Source organism: Scyliorhinus canicula, chromosome 9 (genome assembly GCF_902713615.1).
Source record: "Scyliorhinus canicula chromosome 9, sScyCan1.1, whole genome shotgun sequence".
Classification (NCBI taxonomy): domain Eukaryota; kingdom Metazoa; phylum Chordata; class Chondrichthyes; order Carcharhiniformes; family Scyliorhinidae; genus Scyliorhinus; species Scyliorhinus canicula.
The window spans coordinates 8,733,018-8,757,135 of record NC_052154.1 but is presented as its reverse complement, the minus strand read 5'-3'; the positions used below and the strand labels follow the sequence as shown (position 1 = coordinate 8,757,135).

Below are 24,118 nucleotides of genomic sequence, written 5' to 3'. Positions count from 1 at the left end.
TGGACCTCCTCTATCTATTTGACTTAGTTTGACACCCTTTGGGACATTGTTCCAAGATGGTGGCTCTTGATTAGCACACTTTGTACCACTGCGAATAAATCCATTACTGCTGGGAAAACTAAACTGCAAAAAAACATCATTTATATCGCAAGTATGGGATTAAGCTTTTGAGGTGATAAATGTTCATTCTCACCTTTACCTGTTAAATAAAATGGAGACAGAGTCTGCTATTGTCAACCCATTGGATGAAAACATTCTTTGTTCATGTAATATAATATTACATCCATTGCATGGCATGGTAACATCATGAATAGAAATTGACCCCCTCCAACTCTTGCCAGAAAGCTAGCCCTCAGCCAGTGACCTCATCCTCATTATCCGCAGAACATGACAAAGGACCAAAGGACGTTATTTATTTTATTTTTGCCAGCAGCCCTTAAATTCAGCAACATGCCATAAGTAATATTCAAATTTGTTAATGTCCTCTGGAATTACCAAAGGTGAGAACCACCACGTACAGGGGAAAAGAGATACATTGTGAGTAGCAAATTGCCAGAGCTTGATGTCAATTTATGCTCCTCTGCCTTTCACCCAAATGGCACCTTCCTCTTAATCCCCATTCATTATTAGGAACTTTCTGGATTGACATGTTCAATTTACTGCAGGAATTTGAACTGGTCCTTAACAACATAATTGTCATAATTACTAATGCTATGCCAGTCAACCACTTTGGCCGGAAAGGAGACCTGTGAAAATGATTGACTCTCAATTCAGTTATGTTGCAAAGTCTCCTCTGAGATTGGAAAATAAACTCTTTTGATTTTTTTCTCTTTTTCTCTCTCGTTCCTTATCTTTTTCCCCTCTGTGATGGGGCCCACCACGGGGGGTGCAGGCGGCCTGCCAAAGGTCCATTGCCTTTCAGCGGGGCTAAGTCAATCCCGCCCTTATTCTCTCATCATTCATGAAGGTCCCAGATGCCCCGTTATACACTTCCAGCAACATATAAACCAAAACGTGTTTGAAGTGAAAGGATGAGGGGGAAATTCTATCTCATGAGAACTGGCACGCTACACCAGAGCCTGATTCACTGTCTGTAAGGATTTGTTTGAATAATTTAAAAAACATACCCGGCCAACGAGGATAGGTTCGGGGCCCGAGAATTCTTCCAGCACGAACATTTGGTTCCAGACCCAGCCTCTCTTGGCACGGCTATGAGCTCCAGGATCGCCATTCAGCCCATCGAGGGCCAAGACAGTTCCATCCTGTAAATTCTGTGGGGGGTCCAACGTGATCGGCTGCACGAAGGGAAGCATGCTAATCCACGCCAGTATCAATCGCATCCGGATATCCATCAGCTTTCTTCCCAGTCTCTCGGGCATTATCCCGTCACACTCCAAGAAGGTTACTGAGGGGTTGGGGAGGCGAGGTTGGGTGCAGGGGGGGTGGCGTATGAGAAAAAACCGAAGTGCTGCTCAGAAAATGTTTCCGTATTAATGTGGTCCTTTGTGGTTGAAAGTCACTGAGTTTGTCATGTGATAAATCCGCCTTCCTGCACAGTTCCTTTGCTGCCTTTATAGGACACAGAATGTAAAGGATAGAAATGCCTTTAATCTATCAGTGGAGTTCATGGCTTGTTTGCTTCATGAGAATGGTCTGGAAACATAAGAGAGAGTCATTAGTTTTTTTTCCAAGTCACTGTAACGTAACCTTTACCATTTCATATCTTTAAGGAGCACTTAGAATCATAGAAGAAGGCCACTCGGCCTATCATGACTATGCCATCTCTTTGATATAGCTTTCTAATTAGTTTCACACCCGTTATTCGTCCTGCAATTTTTTCTTTCCTGTTTCAAGTGTTATCTAATTCGCTTCGGAAAGGGATGTTGAATCTGCTTCCACCCAGCCTTTCTGGCAGTGCCTTGCAGACCAAAACAACTCTCCTCATGAAAAAAGGTGATTAGAAAATCTTGTTTAAAATTCATTCAGAAACGTACAGCGATGCAAGTTTCCTGAAAGATAATCTGTAATTGGCATGCCAGTGATCATCGAGCTGGGTCGAATGGCCTGATGCGGTGTTGTAATTCTGTGCAATATAAAACTGTTTGCCAAGTCATTGTCTTAGAAAGGCAGCATCTGGGTGGCACAGTGGCACAGTGGTTAGCATTGGTGCCTCACGGCGCCGAGGACCCGGGCTCGATCCCGGGTCATTGTCCATGGAGTTTGCACGTTCTCCCCGTGCCTGCATGGGTCTCAGACCCACAACCCAAAGATGTGCAGGGTAGGTGGATTGGCCACTCTAAATTTCCCCTTCATTGGAAAAGAAAAATTGGGTACTGTAAATAAAAAAAAAAGACACTACTTTAAATAATCCAATTACGATTGAAACTGAGCATTGGTTCCATAATGTACTCTCCAGGTGACCATGTGGTACTTTGGGAAGAAGACCATTAAGTAGTTAGGGTGGCACAGTGGTTAGCACTGGGACTACAGTGCTGAGGACCCGGGTTCAAATCCCAGCCCTGTGCCACGGTCCGTGTGGAGTTTGCACATTCTCCCCGTGCCTGCATGGGTCTCGCACCCACAACCCAAAGATGTGCAGAGTAGGCGGATTGGCCACGCTAAATTGCCCCTTATTTGGAAAAGAAAATTTGGGTACTTTAAATTCAAACAAAAAAGTAGTAGCAGTTATATGGCCATTGGAATCATCAGCACCAAACCTTTTATAATTTTATTTCATTCATTGGATGTGGGTGCTACTGGCAACACCAACATTTATTACTTAACCCCAACATCTGGACAGTATTGTACAGTATTGGTCTCCTTTTGTGTTTGAAGCAGTTCAGAGCAGGTTTACTGGACTATGACCAAGAATGGGTGGGTTGTCTTATGAGGAATGTTTGGAGAGGTTAGGTTTGTTTCTTCTAGAGTTTAGAAGAGTAAGAGGCGAATTGACCAAAACCTCTAAGATCCTGTGAGGTATTGACAGGGTGGATGTGAAGAGGATTTCATTGTTTAAAAATAAAGGGTCGCGCATTCAAGACCGAAATGAGAAGACACATTTCTCTCAGGGGGTCATTGTGTCTCTTGAGCTCGCTTCCTCAAAAGGCGGTGGAATATTTTTTAGATATTTTTAAGGTTGAGCCGTGCAGATTCTTGTTAAGCAACGGGGGGTGAAAAAGTATCGGGAATAGGCAGCAATATGTGGTTCAAGTTACAATCACGTGAGCCATGATCTTATTGAATGGCGGAGCAGGTTCGAGGGGCCGAATGGCCTACTCCTGCCCCTAATTTGTATGTTCGTATGTGATCGGCGTTGAGAAGTTGGTGGAAGCCACTTTCATTGATGACTGTAGTCTGTGTGGTGATGGTTATTTTGTCATGGTGGTGGCTACAGCTTGTCAGTTCACATTTCACCACAAATTCTTCAAGGTAGGTATCCCTCGAAGAGAAAATGAGGGGAGGCAGTGGCGTAATGGTGTTATCACTAGACTAGTAAACCAAAGAGTCAGAATAATGCTCTGGGGACCCAGGTTTGAATCCCACCTCTCTATTAAAAACAAATCTGGAATTTAAAGTCTGATGATAAGAACATAAGAACTAGGAACAGGAGTAGGCCATCTAGCCTCTTGAGCCTGCTCCACCATTCAGTGAGATCATAGCTGATATTTTGTGGACTCAGCTCCACTTTCCGGCCCGAACACCATAACCCTCAATCCCTTTATTCTTCAAAAAACTATCTATCTTTACCTTAAAAACATTTAATGAAGGAGCCTCAACTGCTTCACTGGGCAAGGAATTCCATAGATTCACAACCCTTTGGGTGAAGACGTTCCTCCTAAATGATGATGTCAATGAAGCCTTTGCCCATTGTCAGGAAAAACCCGTCTGGTTCACTGATTTCCTTCAGGGAAGGAAATCTGTCTTCCTTACCTGGTCTGGCCTACATGTGACTCCAGACCCACAGCAATGTGGTTGACTGTTAACTGCCCCCTCAAGGGCAATTAGGGATGGGCAATAAATGCTGGCACAGCCATGTCCCATCAGCAAATTTTTAAAAAGCGCTGAGGATGGGGCCTTAGTGGGACATATTCCGACAGAAAGCCAGCTATAACTCGGGCATATGCACATATCCACAGCAACACTTTTTATTTGAAGGATGGCAAAGGTGTTGCTGTGGATACCTGCAGGAGTCCCAGTTATGCCTGCCTTTAGTGGGACATGTCGACCCCCTCCTCCAGTCAGAATCCACAGTGCTATGCGTCCGGACTCACACATACAGACAGATTTCCTTCCCGAAAGGACATTAATGAGCCAGACAGGTTTTTACAGCAATCTGCTATTTACATGGTGACCATTACGGATAGGAGCAATTTTCTAAATCCATATTTATTGAGTTCACTATTGTTATTTAATGAAATTTCCCAGCTGTCATGTTGAGATTTGAACTCATATGCCCAAATTGTGAGCCAAGTAACAGAACTAATGTTATGATTCCCAAACACGATCATCTCCTCTCCAGATATTTCGTACAAGATATGTTTTTCAACATTAGAGGACCTAATGATGATGATCAGAAGCAAGGGAAACAGGTTGAATATTTACCCTTCTCGAGGTGACCAATTGTAGCAAATTTCTACATGGAGCCTGAAAGACATTATTTTTTTCCTTTTTTTAAATAAATTTAGAGTACCCAGTTATTTTTTCCAATTAAGGGGCAATTTAGCGTGGCCAATCCACCTATCCTGCACATCTTTTGGGTTGTGGGGGCGAAACCCACGCAGACACAGGGAGAATGTGCAAACTCCACACGGACAGTGACCCAGGGCCGGGATTCGAACCCGGGTCCTCAGCGCCGTAGGCAACAATGCTAACCACTGTGCCACCGTGCTGCCCTTGAAAGACATTATTAATTCAGCACACATCGAGAATCAAACTTGGGACCTTTTCTAGTCTGTATGACTCAATACCACACTCACTCAATACCCACTGAGGCAAAAAGCCCACAATTTATTGAAAGAAGTCGACACTTCTAATTTGGTTCTGAAACATGTCATTGAGGTAAATGTCACCGAGCCAAAAAGGATGCATTACTTCGTAACTAAAAGCTTGGTCAATTATGGTGTATTTAAAGATTGTTGTGAAAGAGAATAGAGACGTAGAAATGGAACCACATTGGAAAGGAGTTCCAGAACATGGAGCTTAGGCAGCTGAATGCACAGTGGGCGGAGTGATAGAAATTGGGAATGTGCAGAAGGACAGAACTGGCGGAGTGTACATATCTAGGAGGGTCGTCGAGCTGGAGGAGGTTACAGAGATAGGGAAGGCTAAAGTAAGGATAATAATCTTTATTGTCACAAGTAGGCTTATATTAACACTGGAATAAAGTTACTGTGAAAAGGCCCTGGTCGCCACATTCCACCGTCTGTTCGGGTACAAAGAGGGAGACTTCAGAATGCCCAATTCACCTAACAAGCATGTCTTTTGGGACTTGTGGGAGGAAACCTGAGCACCCGGAGGAAACCCACGCAGACAAAGGGAGAACGTGCTGACCATGGAGGGATTCGAACATGGGACACTGAGCTACCGTGCTGACCATGGAGGGATTCGAACATGGGACACTGTGCTACCGTGCTGACCAAGCTGGGAATCGAACATGGGACACTCTGCTACCGTGCTGACCATGGAGGGATTTGAAAACAAGGATGAGAATTTGAAAAAGCATGGTGTTGGCGCACCGTAAAACATGTGCACCCCAAAAATCGTCGGCACTATATGGTCTGCCAATTTAACCTCTCCATAAAATTGAGATTTCTGCAAACAACCGTTCAGCATGTAAAATTATTAAATGCATGCTTCCATGGAAAAAATGAAGAAATTAGCCTTCATTCCAAACAATCAATTTAAGTATAGATTGGAAACTCCCAAACTACATTTCAGGTCAGATATTTCATCTCATTTCAAGACGTTTGAAATAACGGGGCAGCGCAGTGGCACAGTGGTTAGCACTGCTGCCTCACAGCTCCAGTGTCTTGGGTACAATTCCAGCCTCGGGTGATTGTCTATGTGATGTTTGCACTTTCTCCCCGTGTCGGTTTCCTCCCACAGTCCAAACATGTGCAGGTAAGGTGGATTGGCCATGCTAAATTGCCCCTGAGTATCCAAAAGGTTAGATGGGGTTACTGGGTTACGGAGATAGGGTGGAGGCGTGGGCTGAAGTGGGGTGCTCTTTCCAAGGGCCGGTGCAGACTTGATGGACCAAATGGCCTCCTTTGCACTGTAAATTCTATGACTCTATGAAATTTACTCTCCGTCTTTAAGGCCTGAAGCAGTTATCTGAACACATCTGTGCAGAATTACCTGTGCATTGATATATTCTCAGCACATCAGGAGTTTTATTTGAGCAAGGCACAAGGCCTGAAGAACTTCCAAAAGGTAATAGGATAGAGTTTCCGTTAGAAACTGCACGGGTTCGGTCAGGTTTCCCCTGAGATTTATTTGAGTAATCACACACAGATCTTGCGTGAACCTGCAGATTCAGGCAGCGTAATAAAATGTAGTAATGTATTTCTTCCCTCAGTATTCCTTGACATATTCAAGAGTGGGAATAAGGTGCACCTTTAATAATAAAGTTGAAAATGGTTTATCGCCTAACATAAGCATTTTTAATAGAGGCATCCTACTATTCCAGTTGTGAGTGACCGGATATGAAATCATGAATGATTACTCAAAAAAGACACTCAGCAGTGGAGCTCGGAGTGAAATAAAGGGAAACTTGGCGGCACGGCGGCACAGAGGTTAGCACTGCTGCCTCATAGCGCCAGGGGCCTGGGTTCAAATCCGGCATCGGGTGACCGTGTGGAGTTTGCACATGCTCCCCGCGTCTGCGTGAGCTTCCACCCACAGCCCTTGGACTTTGCCACCCCAATGTTTTGGCTGCAACTCACATGTTCAAATTTCACAATCTTTTTAGTTGATTTCACCAATTCCGCTCGAATTGTATTGATGTTACAAATGGACATGAATGGAAAATTTGGTAGAAATTTTCTACACCGACAGGTTTTGTCAAAGGTGAAAGGGATCTCTTTCGGCTCACAAAGAGGGGTTTTTGATAGTTATTAGATCGTTCATAATGTAAATCCGGAGAATGATTTCATTGCAATGATAGTATGACAGGAAGGTCAGGTTGAGTGTAAGATTGTCACACAAAGAATGACCAAGACCTGAATAGAAGTCAATTTCCAAGGCCAGGATTTTCAGGAAGATGGAGACTCCAGCAGGCCCAATTCCAGTTCACACTCCAACAAGCATTGTTTGCCAGATGACTGTACGGCCGCCCAGCATCGGGAGGAAGTCCTGCTTTAGAGCTGCCAGTCAACCAGATTGACCGGCAGTTGTCCAGCCACTGCAAGAACAGCACTGCAGTGGCCAGCTAGCTGCCTGGAACTGAGAGCTGTGATGCGGAATAAAGATAAGTGGCAGGGGTCAAGGTGTGGGGGTGACGAGGGGGGTGATCAGGGTGGTGGATCTACAAATGGACTGCAGCAATTCTCCATGGTTCCTTAGACAGCACCTTGCAAACCCCCGGCCACTACCATCTATAAGGACAAGAGCAGCAGATACCTGGGAGCTCCACCACCTGGGAGTTTCACCTCCAAGCCATTCACCTGCCTGACTTGGAAATATATCGCCGTTTCTTCCCTGTCCCTGTGGCAAAATCCTGGAACTGCTTCCTCACAACACATTGGGTGTACCTACATCTCAAGGACTGCGGTGGTTCACCACCACTTTCTGAAGGGTAACTAGGGATGGGAAATAAAGGCTTGTTTAACCAGAGACACCCACATCCCGTAAATGATTTTTTGTTTAAACTGTAGAACGACTGCAACTGTAGAAGTCGAGTGAGAGTGGCTATTATACGAATGTAAGATATGGGTGCTGGTGGGGACCATCCGCCCTCTGTGCCTGCTCTTCCACTCAACATGGTCATGTTGGATCTTCTACATTAACTCCAACTTCTCACATTATCACTGAATCTTTTGATTCCCTTAGTACCCAAAAGTCTATCGACCTCAGCCGCGAATATACTATTAGTAAAATAAAGGTAGTTTTAAAGGTTTTATTGTTGTATTGGTAAGATAAAGCATAGTTTTAAGTAGGTTTAATTTAAATGTGCTGTGCCTGGAAGGGCAAAACCTATAGTTAGATTCATGCTGGACAAGGTCTGAAAGTGTTGGGATTGCTTAAGTTCCAATTGTGTTCCTATTGTGCTCTGAGAAGGCGAGGGTGTAAGGAATAATTACAAAGCATAAGCATGTGGAGGTTGCTCAGCAGTTTGTAAGGCAGAGAAGCTTTTAAGTTTCAGTTTTAGCTAATTCGTGAGCAGTTGGAGTCAGGTAGTGAGAGGAAAGGCATCTCTCACAGCTCTGCAAGAAGTAGTGAGTTTAGCAACCCAGAGGGAGAATATCTCTCTCTGCTTTGCTAGACGAAAAGCCATACCATGGAGTAATGATTAAGTAAGCAAGTGCAGAGATCTGAAGAGCAGCCAGTTAAGGAAACTAGAGAAAAGAAGATCAGTTTCCAAGAAGTCTGAGGTGAAAGGGACTAGAACAGAGATCTGTTAAGTAAATTTACAGAGAGTTGAAAAGGCAATGAAAGATATCTAAAGTGATTTTCAGGTTTGTGAGATTTAACAGCAGCCTGTGGAACATGAATTGGAATAAAAATCGGTGGTTGGAACTTGGAGATTTTGTGAAAGCAATTAAGTCTAAGGAAACATAATGGGGGTGTGTAAAAAATTGGACTGGATTCACTGTTAAAAGTGGAGTGGAAGCTTTGTTTAGAACTGTAATTTGTAAAACCTGGACTGGATTTTGAAATGCGACCTGCTAAGGGAAAACATTATTATGAGAGAAGATTTCAGAGTGGTTTTGATAATAGAGTTTGTAAACTCTCATATGATCATCCTCAATGGGAATTCTTTTTTTGTTTTTATAAATTTAGAGTACCCAATTATGTTTTTTGTTTGTTTTCCAATTAAGGGGCAATTTAGCGTGGCCAATCCACCTAACCTGCACATCGTTGGGTTGTGGGGGTGAAACCCACACAGACATGGGGAGAATGTGCAAACTCCACACAGACAGTGACCCAGGGCCGGGATTCAAACCTGGGTCCTCAGCGCCGCAGTCCTACTGCTATCCACTGTGCCACATGCCGCCCTTTCAAAGGGAATTCTGAGAAGAAATACAGAGATCCTAAGTTGTGATCAGAGCGGTGTGCGTGTATTTGACCACAGCCATATTGTGTGTTAACGAGGCAATTGTAGCTTGAGATGAACTTTGTGATCCATGTTAATCTTTAAATGCACACTGGGCCAAAGAGCTGGCTTTAAAGTAGACCAAGGCAGGCCAGCAGCACGGTTCAATTCCCGTGCATGCCTCCCCGAACAGGCGCCGGAATGTGGTGACTAGGGTCTTTTCACAGTAACTTCATTGAAGCCTACTCGTGACAATAAGCGATTTTCATTTTTCATTTCATTTCATATTTGCTATGCTAAGGGGCAGTAAAGCAGCATTGTATAATTATCCAACTATTCATGTTTAATAAATGTATTTTTCTTGTTGTTAAAACCAATTCGCAGTCCAGTGGCTCTGTTCCTCCAAATTTTATTTTAAAAAAAAGTAAATTGAGCCATTTGGGGATCTTCCCGTCCAGTTATAACATCAACTGGGATCATAACAATACTCAATGTCTGAGCATCCACAGCTACCAGGAACAGAGAATTCTAAAAATCCACAACCATCAATTTCTCCTCATGGTATTCACGACACAATTTCTCCTCATCGCATTCCCAACTGCTGGCAGCTTATTCTAAGACTCTGACCCCAGATTCTCAGCCAAGAGAAACATTTTCTAAGTATCTACACTGTTCAGCCCCTGAATAATTCTGTAAGTTCCATCAACAGAATTTAATCTAACCCGCACCTCAGGAAACTGATAGGATCAGATGCAACACTGGTTTGACAACCCAACTAATTTTATTCCGTTAAAATCAATGGAAAGCGATAGTGGGTGAGAAAAAAGCCGATATTCCACCCAATCCCATGCCTTGGATTTGACACGGAGCTCTGTTCCCGGCAGCCCTCAACTGGCAAGACCATTGCCAGAACACTCACCTGATTCCTGACGGCTTCACACTGGGGAGCAACCTTAGTTGGTTCACAAAGAGATTCCCACCCCATCTATGGAAAATGTCCGGTCCCAGAGGGCTACTGGCCAATCTGATTGGCTGGCTGGCGGCTCTCTCGTCTCAGCAGTGCCAGGATCGAGAGGTGGCCCCTGCTGCGCCGATAGCCAATCCCCAAGCAAGAAGAGTGATGGAGCCCAGACTGAAAGGTACGGCTAAGATTTTTGATAGTCTGACCTCGCAGACACCGGTGGGGGGACTTGTGCAGGCGTTGTGGGACCGGGTCTTAGAGGTAAAGGGAGAATGGTTAGAGTGGGAGGGGAGTACCTGATGTACCATCAATTCGACTCAAAGACACATTTAGGATCTGAACTGTGGCTTTAATCAGCTAGTTGTTAGCCCGGTGGTCGACTACAGAGAATGGCCGACCGCCGGGAACTCTGGGTACTTATACCCCGCCTTGGAGGCGGGGCCTACTTGCCTCTCGACCAATTGGAGAGCAGTCACATGACTAGTCCCAACCAATCGGACGAGAGGCACATGACCAGCCAGAACCAATGGGAAGCCAGTGCTCTGCACCAATGGCAGTGCTCATATCCATACCACCACAGTATCTTCTTGGGGTGTTTAGCCTATGATGGTTACAGGGACTCAGCAAAGGAAGCGGCCATGACAGCAGCCCATGATGCCTCCTCCTCTCACCAAAATATGGGTGGGTGGGAAAATGGTGAGATGACCACCATTTAGTTTATGAGTCCAACCCCCCCCCGCCTTCAAATATGCCAGTGGGGTCCTGTATAGTCCAGCCCCATGGGTTTTCATCCTCCCAATTAATTCGTTTGGAGTACGAAACACAGCAGCCATTTTCAGCAGGCGCTCCAAAAACAGCAATGAGATGACAGAAAGCCAATCAATCATTTTTGGATGATATTGTTTGAGGGATAACTCTCATTTGGTTACTAAGTAAACATACCGGTCGGGATTCTCTCAGCCCATGCCGGGTCAGAGAATCGGCGGGCCGGGCGCGGATCGCGCGACGCCGCCCCGACGCTGGTCCGAGATGGGCCGAGTGGCCGCCCAAAAAAGCCCGAGTCCCACCAGCGCCGTTCACATCTGGCCTTACCCAGTGGGACCTCGGCATCCGTCCTGCAGGGGGCGGCCTGGTGGGGGGCGCGGGGGGGGGGGGTCCGACCCCGGCGAGGGGGGGCCTCCATCGTGGCCTCGCCCGCGATCGGCAGGCCGGCCTCTTGTGGTGGGGGCCTCTTTTGCTCCGCGCCGGCCCCTGTAGCCCTACACCATGTTGCGTCGGGACCGCCACGGAGAAGGGAGCTACCGCGTGGCGTGGGTTGCTCTATTGTCGTGCTGGTCTCCTGTAGGACTTAGGATCGCTGCTCCTGGGGGCCAGTTGACGCTGTTGTAAAACATGATGGCTTTTACGACAGTGTGAACACTTAGCCTCAGGATTAAAGATTCTGGCCCGCTGTTCTCAGCAGAAATACAAGGGAATTTTGAACATCTACCTGCAGTTATAGAACAGGCAGCCATAAGCACGGGCTAACACCTCACTCACCAAGAGCACAATGTGATCCTGGAGCCTTCGGCTACATTATGGTTCAGATCCTGGAGTGAGATAGTCTTTTGCCGAAAACAATGGTAATATTAATTGAAGCAGATCAAACCGCAAAGAGGGAGACGCTATGGGTTGGCATACAATGATCACATTGGCAAAAGGACTGGGAGTCAGTTGAGAAGAATTCTCACAGCAATCTGGAATATGTTGACTAAAGTGGTGGTGGAAGCAGATTCAACATCAACTCTCAAAAAGGAATTGGGAAAAGATTGAAAAACAATAAAAACATACTCGGTGATGGAGCTGGAAATGATTGTACAAAGGCATATTGCAGGTCAGAAGATTGTGCAGAATATAAAAAAACAGAAAAGAATGACTAAAATATTGATAAGGAAAGAAAATTTAGAGAGAGCTAGCCTGAACTACAAAGATAGATAGTTAGAGATATTTGAAAAAGAAAAGGGATTGGATGATCTTCAACCCCGCACCGAAATCGCATTTGGCGCGGGGGCGGAGAATCGAAGTTCCCGACGGAATCGGGCCCGGCGCCACTCCAGCGATTTTCCGGGCCCCGAATAACCGCGCATCCGTGAATTACACCACGCGGCTGGGGGGCCATTGCCAGAGGCCCACCCAGCGATACTCTGCTCCAGACCGGCCGAGTTCCCGATGGCGTGGAACTAATATGGCATGGCCAGCCACGACTCTAGCGTGGCGGCTGTGGAGTCAGCCTGCGGCTGCCCTGGTGGGGGGTGGGGGGGAATGGAGCATCGTGGGGGCCTTATGGGCAGCCAGGGCAGCGATCGGGCTCGACGGATCCTCAGGCGCCCAGCCGATCGGGGGGCCTAGTTTGTTTGTGTTCGTACACGGTCCAAGTCCGCCATGGCGCTCAGCGTGGCCGCTGGAGGCCACCGCCGTGCGTATGCGTGGACCCGTACAGGAAGTGCAGGGGCCCGTATCCGCAGCCGTAACTTCATGAAGCACTGTGGGTCCCTGCTGGCCCCCTGAAGGTAAGTGAATCGACTTTTATTTTTTGCAGGAAAATGGGGAGTGCAACGCCGGTGTTTTAACCCCGCCGTGGGGACATTGCTCCATTTTGGGAAAATCCAGCCCAAGTTAACTGAGGGAGTTTTGGTTCAATACAAAGCGAGTCTGGGAAGAAATAATGGAAAATATGGAAATGGGAGATGAGCTGAACAGGTATATTGCATCGGTGTTCATCACAGAGGATACAAGTAATATCTCAGGAATTGCTCTAAAGCAGGAAACAGAAGTGGAACTTAACAAATTGTTGGAGCTGCAGGTTGACAAATGCTAGCGTCCTGATGGACTTCCCCCTCGGATCTTCAAAGAACTGGCTGGGGAGATAGTTGATGTGTTGGTTTTCCGTTAGATTGGAAAAGAGCAAATGTAACTCCTTTGTTCAAAAAGTGAGACAGACAAACAATAGGAAACTTCAGGCCAGTTAGCTGAACACCTACCTGTCTTGGGAAAATGTTAGAAGCTTTGATGAAAGAAATTGTAGCAGAGCATTTGGAACAATTTAAGGTAATCAGACAGAGTCAACATGGTTTTGTGAAAGGGAAATCATGTTTAACCAATATATTGGAGTTCTTTGAAGGAGGCATGTGTGCTGTGGATAAAGGGGAACGGGTGAATGTACTGTACTTAGATTTCCAGGTGGCATTTGATGAAGTGTCACATCAAAGGTTATGGTGAAAAAAAAGTTTATTATGTAGAAAATAGCACATTGGCATGGATAGGAGATTGGTTAGCTAACAGGGAAAAGGAGAGGAGCAAAAAAAGGGTATTTTCCTGGTTGGCAACCTTTACAATTAAGATAAATGACTTGGATGAAGGGGAAGATGGTGTGGTTTCTGATGACACAATGATAGTTAAAAAATACAGGTGTGAAGAGGACATAAGGAAGCGACAAAAGGATATAAATAGGTTAAGTGAGTGGTCACAGATCTAGCAAACCAAGTTTAATGTGGGCAAATATGAAATTGTCCATGTTGGCAGGGAAAATAGAAAAGAAACACATAATCTAACTGGTGAGAGATTGCAAAGTTCTGAGATGCCAAAGAATCTAGGTGCCCCTGTGCATGAATTGAAAGGGTTAGTATGCAGGTACAATGAGAAATTAGGAAAACTAATAGAACGTTATCATTTATTTTGAGGGGAGTTGAAAAGTTGGGAGGTTATCTGAGATGCATCGGTTGGACAGGGCATTGGTGAGACCACATCAGGAATACTGTGCACAGTTTTGTTCTCCTTTTTTCAGGAAAGATGTAAATGCATTGGAAGCACTTCAGAGAAGGTTTACCAGACAAACGCCAGGAATGAGCAGGTTGCCTTTTGAGGAAAGGTTGGACAGACTAGGCTTCTATCCACTGGAGTTCAGAGGAATAAGAAGTGGCTTGATTGAAACATAGTGGGTGCAATTCTCCGCTCCCCACGCCGCGTGGGAGAATCGCGGGAGGGCCCCCCGACAAATTTCACGCCCCCTCGATTCTCCTCCCCCCCCCCCCCCCCCCCCCCGCCTCGGAAGAATCACCGCTCGCCATTTTTCACGGCGACCGCCGATTCTCCGACCCGGATGGGCTGAGCGGCCTGCCGTTCGCGACCGTTTCACGATGGTGGCAACCACACCTGGTCGCTGCCACCGTGAAACGGTTGTGGAGATGCCCGTTTGGGGCTTGTAGGGGGCCTGGTGGGGATTGAGCACCACGACTGTGCTCAGGAGGGGACAGGCCCGCGATCGTGCCCACCGATCGTCGGGCCGGCGTCTCAATCGGACGCACTATTTCCCCTCCACCGCCCTGCAAGATCAAGCCGCCCCGTCTTGCGGGGCGGCTGAGGAGAAAGACGGCCACTGCGCATGAACGGGTTCGAGCTGTCAGCGTCGTGACGCCAGCCGCACATGCGCGGGTTGGACCCGGACAACCTGCGCATGCGCGGCTGATGTCACATAGGCGCCGCCGTCGCGTCATTCTCGGCGCGACGCCCCCACGGCCGAGAATAACGGAGCGCCGCTCCTAGGCCCCCGGGTGGAGGTAAATTCGGTGCAAGGAGCGGGCTCCGAGGCCGTCGTGAGACTCGGCCGAGTTCACAACGGCCTTCACGATTGTCCGCGGAAGCGGAGAATCGCGCCCACAAGGTCCTGGGGAGTGTTGACAGGGTGGATGTGGAGAGGATGTTTCCTCCAGCAGGAGAATCTAGAACGAGGGGTAACTTTAAAAAAAATAAGGGGTCGCCCATTTAAAACAGAAACGAGGAGAATTTCTTTCTCTCAGAGGGGGTCACGATCTACTCCTGTTCCTAATGTAGGTGTTGATAAGGAGCTGGGGAGCAGAATTAATTGGATAGCACTGTCGAAAAGCCAGCAAAGGCATTTTGAACCAAATGACTTCCTTGTGTTGCATGTATTACAAAGGATGAATAGATGTGAGAAAAGAAACCGTTCTACCTATTTCCCATTAGACTTGTACAAGAGAGAATTCTGGCAATACCGTAATGAGGTTATGTTTTGTTGAATGTTTCTTGCTGAGCTGGAGTGCACTATGAAATGGAATGAGGTAAGCAATGATCAGACCTCATCCATAAACAACCTGTGTGAATGCATTCAGCAAGTAACTGACAATGATAACCTATTACCTCCTAATGCTACCGCGAATAATGCATCTGTTAGTTCCTGAAACCTTATGGAAGGCTATCCATCTGTGAAGACGACATGATGCAACGGATCTCATTGAAACTTTGCTCTGGTTTTATATATTCTGATGAGGGTTAAAGAGAATTGAGCGAAGCTTTGAGGAAATCTTTGTGCCTCATGTTTTTAAATATAGTCCGCTTGCTTCTGTTCTTTTACAGATTACTAAAGGTGAACGTGGATGTATGTGGAGGGGGTGGAGAGTGCAAGGCAGGTGGGTGTTCCATCAACCTTCACTGCTGAATAAACAGTAATTTTGTGCCTCCTCAATGCAGAAAGTGCTGCTTTAATGGTCACCCTTCTGACTGAATCTGAGGTATGAGGGGCAGAATTTTACAGGGCTTCACCAGTCGTGCGGCTGACCTGAAATCGTATAGAATTGCGTGGGATGACATCGAGCATGCGTCCCGACCTCATTAAAGGGCCAATTTAGACCATTGGAAAGGCTAACAAAAACAGAAAATACTGGACAGCATCTGTGGACAGAGAACAGAGCAAGCGTTTCGAGTCTGAATGACTATTTCTCAAAGCCCATTAGAAATCCCATAGACCAAGATTTTAAGTTGCCCGTATGATTTTGCGCCTGTTGCACAGGAACAAAGAGCAGGCCGGCGTTCCATTTTTATCAATTTGTCTTCCAAGGGTCGGATAAAATCCCCCCCCCCCCCCCCAGAGCATGAGCACATTTGTTTTATTTGTGATTTTGCTGGTATCCCAGTTCTGATGTTCCGCCGGATTCAGTTTTGACTGCATTAACTTTCTAAGCTGCTTCACCTGCACATCTGTGCCAAGGTTCGAACAAATTAGATCAGTCCGTACCAACTCTGGGGAAAATCGACATTCACAAATGGCCTTGAAAGCCCATAGATTCATGGCCATTTTGCGTTTTGCCGCGGTAAATATATGGCCAGGTGGGGGAGGGGTGGTGGTATTGACCTGGGGTAAGGAGCTCTCTTAACGTCAGACTCCCCATGTTCCAGGCCTGCATTATGACCCAACATACAGATGTGGCATGTTTGTTACCATGGATGTCCCAATTGACCCGCAGCGGTAGATGTGGAAGGTCCCTGCACCATTAAAAATTATTTTTAATAAAAGGATTCCCCAATAAAAGGAAACGCCCCCACTTAGTTTGCAGCCCCCAGTTCCCTGTTATAACCACTTCAGCCAGGCAATCCAGAGCTGCTGCAATAGCAGGTAGATCAGATGAACCCCTTGATAGCAATGGGTGTCTACCAGGTGGCAGCATTCTGCTCTTGAGGGTTCAGTAGTTTACGGGTTCAAATCCCGCTCCAGAGAGTTGAGCACGTGCGCTTACAGTCTCAGTGACAGCCATGAGGGAGTGTTGCCCTCTCTGTGGTGCCAGTATTCAGATGAGATGTTAATCTGAGACCATGGCCGGGATTCTCCCCTACCCGGCGGGGCAGGGGGTCCCAGCGTTCCGGAGTGGCGAGAACCACTCCGGCATCAGGCCTCCCGAAAGGTGAGGAATTCTCTGCACCTTTAGGGGCTGGGCCCGCGCCGGAGTGGCTCCCGTTCCGCCGACCGGCGCCAACGGACTTTGGCACCACGCCGACTGTCGTCGGGGCTGCCGAAAGGCCTTCGCCGGTCAGCGTGAGTATTCGCATGCGCCGGAGTGTCAGCGGCCGCTGACGTCACCCCGGCACATGCGCGGTGGAGGGGGTCTCTTCCACCTCCGCCATGGTGGAGGCCGTGGCAGCGGCGGAAGAAAAAGAGTGCCCCCACGGCACAGGACTGCCCGCCAATTGGTGGGCCCCGATTGCGGGCCAGGCCACCGTTGGGGCACCCCCCGGGGTCAGATCGCCCCGCCCCCCCTACCCCCCCCCCCCCCCCCAGGACACTGAGGCCCGCTCCCGCCGCCTGCTCCCGCCGGCACCAGAGGTGGTTTAAACCATGTCGGCGGGAGAGGCCTGACAGCGGCAGGACTTCGGCCCATCGCGGGCCGGAGAATCGCTGCGGGGGGCCCGCCGACCGGTGCGGGGGGCCCGCCAACCGGCGCGGCATGATTCCCGCCCCCGCCGATTCCCGGGTGGTGGAGAATTTCGCCCACGGCGGGGGCGGGATTTACGAAGGCCCCGGGCGATTCCCCGACCCTGCGGATGGTCGGAGAATTCCGCTCATGTCTACTTTTTCAGATTGGTGTAAAAGATCCAACATTGAGAGCTCGTTGTGCACATATTGGCTGGCCAGCATTTTGTCCGCATTATATCAGTGACCGCACTTCAAAAAGCGGTGAGGCGTCCTCGCATGTCCTGAAATCATGGCAGGTCCTGGAGAAATGCTTATTCATTAGTTTTTCTTTCTTCACAGATGTAAGTAGATGAAGTGAACCCCCTCCCCAACTCTTTAGCGCCCCCCCCCCCCCCCCCCCCGACCGCCCACCCCCCACTCCCACAGCTTCCTCATTGCTGCCACAAAGTCTAGCTGAATCAGTGACAGATGCTGGGCAGGACCTGCAGGCATATTCCAGAGCTACTATTTATAAATCATTGGATCAGCGAAGGTTTCACTCAGGGTCAGTTCATAGCTGAAAAGCTGCAGTGTGAGCACTAATGTTGTTTCCATGTTGTGGGACCGATCTGTTTTTCCACAGGAAGTTCAATGGAAGGATAAAATTGGATCCAGTGCCCAAGAACCCTCCCCCCCCCAACACAAGGCTGACCCAACCAACAGGCGGGGTCCATGCTGGGTGACCATTAATTGGCCTCCCAGTGTGACATTGCATTTTTTCTGGAATGTTGGGTGGAAGTGGGTTGCACATCAGCCTCAACCCTCGCAAAGCAAGTTCGGCGAGATCTTCCCATTACACCCGCAAGGGGGGGGGGGGGGGGCAGCACTAAAGGGGCTGCCGTTCAAACAAGCCCGACATAAATTCCGCTACCTGGGGATCCAAATAGCCCATGACTGGAAAGGGATCCACAAATGGAACCTCACCAGCCTGACGGAGGAAGTTAAAAAGGACCTGCAAAGATGGAACACACTCCCGCTCTCCCTCGCGGGGAGAGTTCAGACGATCAAAATGAACGTACTGCCCAGGTTCCTCTTCCTGTTTAGATCCATTCCGATCTACATCCCCAAGGCCTTTTTCAAAGCGCTGGACAAACTCATCATGGCGTTCGTATGGGGGGGTAAAAATGCTAGGATCCCAAAGAAGGTCTTACAAAAAACAAAAACCAGGGGAGGGTTAGCCCTCCCGAATCTACAATTCTACCACTGGGCAGCAACAGCCGAGCGAGTAAGGGGATGGATCCAGGAGCCAGAAGCTGAGTGGGTGCGGGCGGAGGAGGCCTCCTGCATGGGAACCTCCCTCCGGGCCCTCGCCACGGCAGCACTCCCATCCCCACCCAAAAAACACTCCAGCAGCCCAGTGGTGACAGCCACCCTCCAATCCTGGAACCAACTGCGGCAGCAACTTGGCCTGACCAAAATGTCGAACAGGGCTCCCATCTGCAACAACCATAGGTTCAAACCAGCACTGACCGACGCCACCTTCAAAAGGTGGAGGCAGGACGGGGGGACACTGACAGTCAGGGACCTATACACGGACGACAGGATCGCAACACTGGACGAACTGACAGAGAAATTTCAGCTAGCTGGGGGGAACGAGCTACGGTACCTGCAGCTCAAAAACTTCCTACGAAAGGAGACAAGGACGTACCCACAACCGCCACGACAGACACTACTGGAAGACCTACTGGACGCAAGTATCCTAGAGAAAGGGAACTGTAGTGACATGTATGACCGACTGGTAGATAGGGACGACACCGTACTGGACGCAACAAGGAGGAAATGGGAGGACGACCTGGGGATGGAGATCGGGTGGGGACTCTGGAGCGAAGCACTGCATAGGGTCAACTCCACCTCCACGTGCGCAAGGCTCAGCCTGACGCAACTAAAAGTGGTACATAGAGCCCACTTAACAAGAACCCGTATGAGTAGGTTCTTCCCGGAGGTGGAAGACAGATGTGAACGGTGCCAAAGAGGCCCGGCCAACCACGCCCACATGTTCTGGTCTTGCCCCAGACTCGTGGAGTACTGGACAGCCTTCTTCGAGGTAATGTCCAAAGTGGTGGGAGTGAGGGTGGAGCCATGCCCGATAGTGGCGGTCTTCGGGGTTTCAGAACAGCCAGATCTATTCCTGGGGAGGAGGGCGGATGCCCTTGCCTTTGCCTCCCTGATCGCCCGCCGTAGAATCCTGTTTGGCTGGCGGTCAGCAGCACCGCCCAGAGCTGCGGACTGGCTGTCCGACCTCTCGGAATCTCTCCAAATGGAGAAAATCAAATTTGCCATCCGAGGGTCGGACGACGGCTTCCACAGAACGTGGGAGCCATTCATGCAACTGTTCCGGGACCTATTTGTGGCCAATGTACAAGAGGAAGAATAGTCGGGGGAAGGTAGCGGGAGGGGGGGGGGGGCTACAGGTTCGTTACGGGGGTTCGATGGCTAGCTAAGGCCCAAAACCAAGCTAAATAAACATGTTGAGGGGGGGGGGGGGGGGGGGGGGGGGGGGGGGGCGCAGTTACTACTACGAAGATGCTTACCTGTAAATATGTATGTTAATTTTTGCGTGTTTGTTTTTGTTTGTTTTTTTTTTTGTTTCTCTCTCCTAACAATTTGTAATTTGTTCAATATAAAATACGAAAACTGAATAAAAACATTTATAAAAAAAAAAGCAAGTTCGGCGATCGTGAACTTCAGCCCAGAATATTCTGATTACTCTTACCTCCCTGAATGCACAAGTCCCAAGATAAGCAACCTGCATTTGTATTGTTCCATTAAAACTAGAAGGTTTCCCATGGTAGTTCACAGGAGCTTAATCAGGGAAAGCCTGACGGGGCAGCACAGTACCACAAGTGGATAGCACTGTGGCTTCACAGCGCCAGGGTCCCAGGTTCGATTCCCCGCTGGGTCACTGTCTGTGCGGAGTCTCCACGTTCTCCCCGTGTCTGTGTGGATTTCCTCCGGGTGCTCCGTTTCCTCCCACAGTCCAAAGATGTGCAGGATTGGCCATGTTAAATTGCACTTGGTGACCAAAAAGGTTAGGAGGGGTTATTGGGTTACAGGGATACGGTGCAGACTCGATGGGCCGAATGGCCTCCTTCTGCACTGTATGTTCTATGTTTACATTCCAGAAGCCGCATGAGAAGAAATTAATACAGATGGTCAAGGACTTGGTCTGAAGAATAGGCCCAATAAAGGAAGGTGGGTTGGGTCTCCAGCTTGTTGATCTAATCAACAATAGCAACTTACATTTCTCCAGTGCCTTTAATGTTATGGGTAATCCCAAAGTGTTCCACAGGACAATTGTAAAACAAAGTATGACACTAAGCCACATCAGCAAATATTAAATCAGGTGACCAAATGGTTAATCAGAAAGCTAGGTTTAAGGAGTGTCATAAAGGAAGAGAGTGAGATAAAGAGCAGGAGTGGTACAAGGAGGGCATTCCAGAGCTTGGGCCCGAGACAACTGAAGGCATGGCCACCAACGGCGGAGCAATTAGAATTGCACATGAGACCAGATTCGGAGAAGGACAGAGATCGCGGAGGTTTTTTTAAAATAAATTTAGAGTACCCAATTCATTTTTCCCAATTAAGGGTCAATTTAGCGTGGCCAAACAACCTACCCTGCACATCTTTGGGTGGTGGGGACGAAACACATGCTAACATGGGGAGAATGTGCAAACTCCACATGGACAGTGACCCAGGGCCAGGGTCAAACCTGGGACCTCGGCGCCGTGAGGCAACAGTGCTAACCCACTGCGCCACCGTGCTGCCCTTATCTCGGAGGTTTGTGGGGTTGCATGAGGTTACAGCAATAGGGAAGGGCAAGGACATGGAGGGATTTGAAAACAAGGACGAGAATTTTAAAAATCAAGATGTTGCTTTGTGCGGGAGCCAAAGTGGGTCCGTGAATCAGGAATGGCAGGGGCATGGGACCTGCTGCAAGTTAGCACGTGGCAGCAGTGTTTTGGACGACCTCAAGTTGATAATGGGTAGAAATGGGGAAATGAGCCAGGAGTGTGTGTTGGCATAGTCGAGTCGAGAGGAAATGAAGGCATGGATGAGGGTTTCGGCTGCCGTTGAGTTGAGACAAGTTGCGAAATGTGACTGAGTCGGGAATAGGTGGGCTTGAGTGATTGTGTGACCATGAGGTCAGAAGGGCATCTCGAGGTCAAATACAGCGCCAAGGGTGTGAACAGATTGAGTTTACCTCAGACCGTTACCAAAGCAGAGGTTAGGCGACCCAAAGCCACACCATCAGACGAGCTGGATGCATCGGGAACGCAGGTGCGGCCATTGCCACTGGCAGGCCCCGGTTTTGTCAGTGGAGCTTCTTTGCAGCCTGCAGCATGTCAAATGCTGAAAGCCTTTCAAAATGGCCCCGACAGGGGAGATAATTATATTACTTAGCTGTCTGCCTTCAATCTGTGGGCAATTGCTATACGCCGCTGCTGCTCCTGGGAACACTAGCCAGCAGCGTGACAGCATTGGAAAGCCACCTCAACATGCCTCCCTGGCATTTAAAGGGGTACACCCATGCACGGGGGCTGGTAAAATTTCACCCTCTGTTTTTCTCTCTCCGCAGTGTTCTTACAACACTGTAAGAATAATAAAAACACTGTTTTTATTCCAGTGTTCCAGAATCTGCAGTATTTTGCATCTGGAATTGGAGACCACATCTGTAAAACACGAAATAAGAATTCCTCTTCTCACTATGTGCAACAACATTGTAAATAACCCAATGAATATTTCCCCTGCTCACTCCTTCAGTTGAAATAATGAACAAAACCCACAACTACATTTTCCTCAGAAATTGTTCCAAAGCCTTCACAATTCTACCATTCACAGAGGAGACTTATCTCATTGGAATCATCTGTATGCATGCACTGAATGCTCTTTCATTTCCAAGTGTCCATTAACTATCTCAATGAAATCTACTGAGAGCCTTTTTTTTTTTGCTATGGGCAATGACTTCAGCCTGATTCAATAATTCATTTAATTTATCATTGCAGCACAGAAGTGAGATTGTGCAAAACACATGCTCGATTTAATGACCTCCACCTCACGTCTAATCGGGCAACTGTTGGCGTGATACCACAACACACAGGGACACAGGAGTTGTGACAGTACCACAGGGATGCTGGCTTGTCATAATCCATCACTGGGTTGCGCCATTGGCACCAGCCCTTCCATGAAATCAAGCGTTGAGTAGAAATACACTAAACACAATGAACATTTTAAACATTTATTCTCTCATGGGGCACAGGCATTGCTGATAAGGCCAGCATTTGTTACTAATTTTCAGCTGCTCAATCAGTGACCTTGCTTCCATTATAAGGTCAGAAGTAGGAATGTTTGCTGATAATGACACAATCTTCAGCACCATCCACCACTCCGTAGATACTGAAACAGCCCATGCCCAAATACAGCAAGACCTGGACAATATCTAGGCTTGGACGGACAAGCGTGCAAGTAACATTCACGCCATACAAGTGCCAGGCAGTGACCATCTCCAGCAAGAGAGAATCTAACCATCACCCCTTGACATTACAATGGGATTACCAGCGCAGAATCCTGCTATTAACCTCCTGGGGGTTACCGTTGACCAGAAACTGAATTGGACGAGCCGTATAAATACTGTGGTTAAAAGAGCGGGACAAAGGTAAGGAATCCTGCAGTGAGTAACTCAGCTCCTGACTCTCCAAAGCCTTTCCACCATGTGCAAGGGCACAAGTCAGGAGTGTGATGGAATACTCTCTACTTGCCTGGATGAGAGCAGCTCCAAAAGGACTCTAGAGACCTGGCACCATCCAGGACAAAGCAGCTCACTTGATTGCTACCCCTTCCCAAACATTCACGCACTCCACCACTGATGAACAGTGGCAGCCGTGTGCACCATCTGCAGCAGGCACTGCAGGAACTCATCAACTCCTTAGATGGCACCTTGCAAACAAACAACCCTGACCACCTAGAAAGACAAGAGCAGCAGACAAATGGGAGCACCACCACCTGGACATTCCCCTCCTGACTTGGAAATATACCGTCGTTCCTTCACTGTCGCTGGGTCAAGATCCAGGAACTCCCTCCCCCTACCATATAGACTGCAGGGGTTCAAGAAGGCATTTCACCTCCACCTTCTCAAAGGGCAATTAGATGTAGCCAGGGACGCCAAGATCTAATGAATGAATTCTTTTTCAAATTGGAGTCACATGTCGACTGGACGAGTAAAGATGGGGGGCGGAATTCTCCGCAGGGGGCCGAATTCGTGAAGGCCGTCTTGGACTCGGCTGAGGTTCACGACGGCCTCGGAGCCTGCTCCCCGCACCTAATTCACCCCCACCCGGAGGGCTAGGAGCGGGCCTCTGTTTTTCTCGGCAGCGACCTTGTCACGCCGGGAATGTGAAGTCATCCGCGCATACGTGGGTTGCCGGTTCCAACCCGCGCATGTGCGGATGACTTCTTCACGCAGACGGCACGAACCCGCGCATGTGCAGTGGCCATCTTTCTCCTTAGCCGCCCGGCAAGACGTGGCGGCTTGATCTTGCCGGGCGGCGGATTGGAAAGAGTGGGTCCGTTTTGGACGCTGGCCCGACATGGGCACCGATCGCGGGCCTGTCCCCTCCCGAGCACA

General features: G+C 48.3%; 1 protein-coding gene across 2 annotated transcripts in view; it reads right to left on the bottom strand.

Moving 5' to 3' along the window:
• Positions 1-24,118, bottom strand: part of cdh8 (cadherin 8) — a 264,118-nt gene that overhangs the window by 224,998 nt on the left and 15,002 nt on the right. For both annotated transcript variants that reach the window (XM_038806240.1, XM_038806241.1), the window contains exon 2: positions 1,128-1,653. In XM_038806240.1, the coding sequence (XP_038662168.1) occupies positions 1,128-1,379 (252 nt within the window). In that variant the 5' untranslated portion in view covers positions 1,380-1,653. The remainder of the gene's footprint in view (positions 1-1,127; positions 1,654-24,118) is intronic.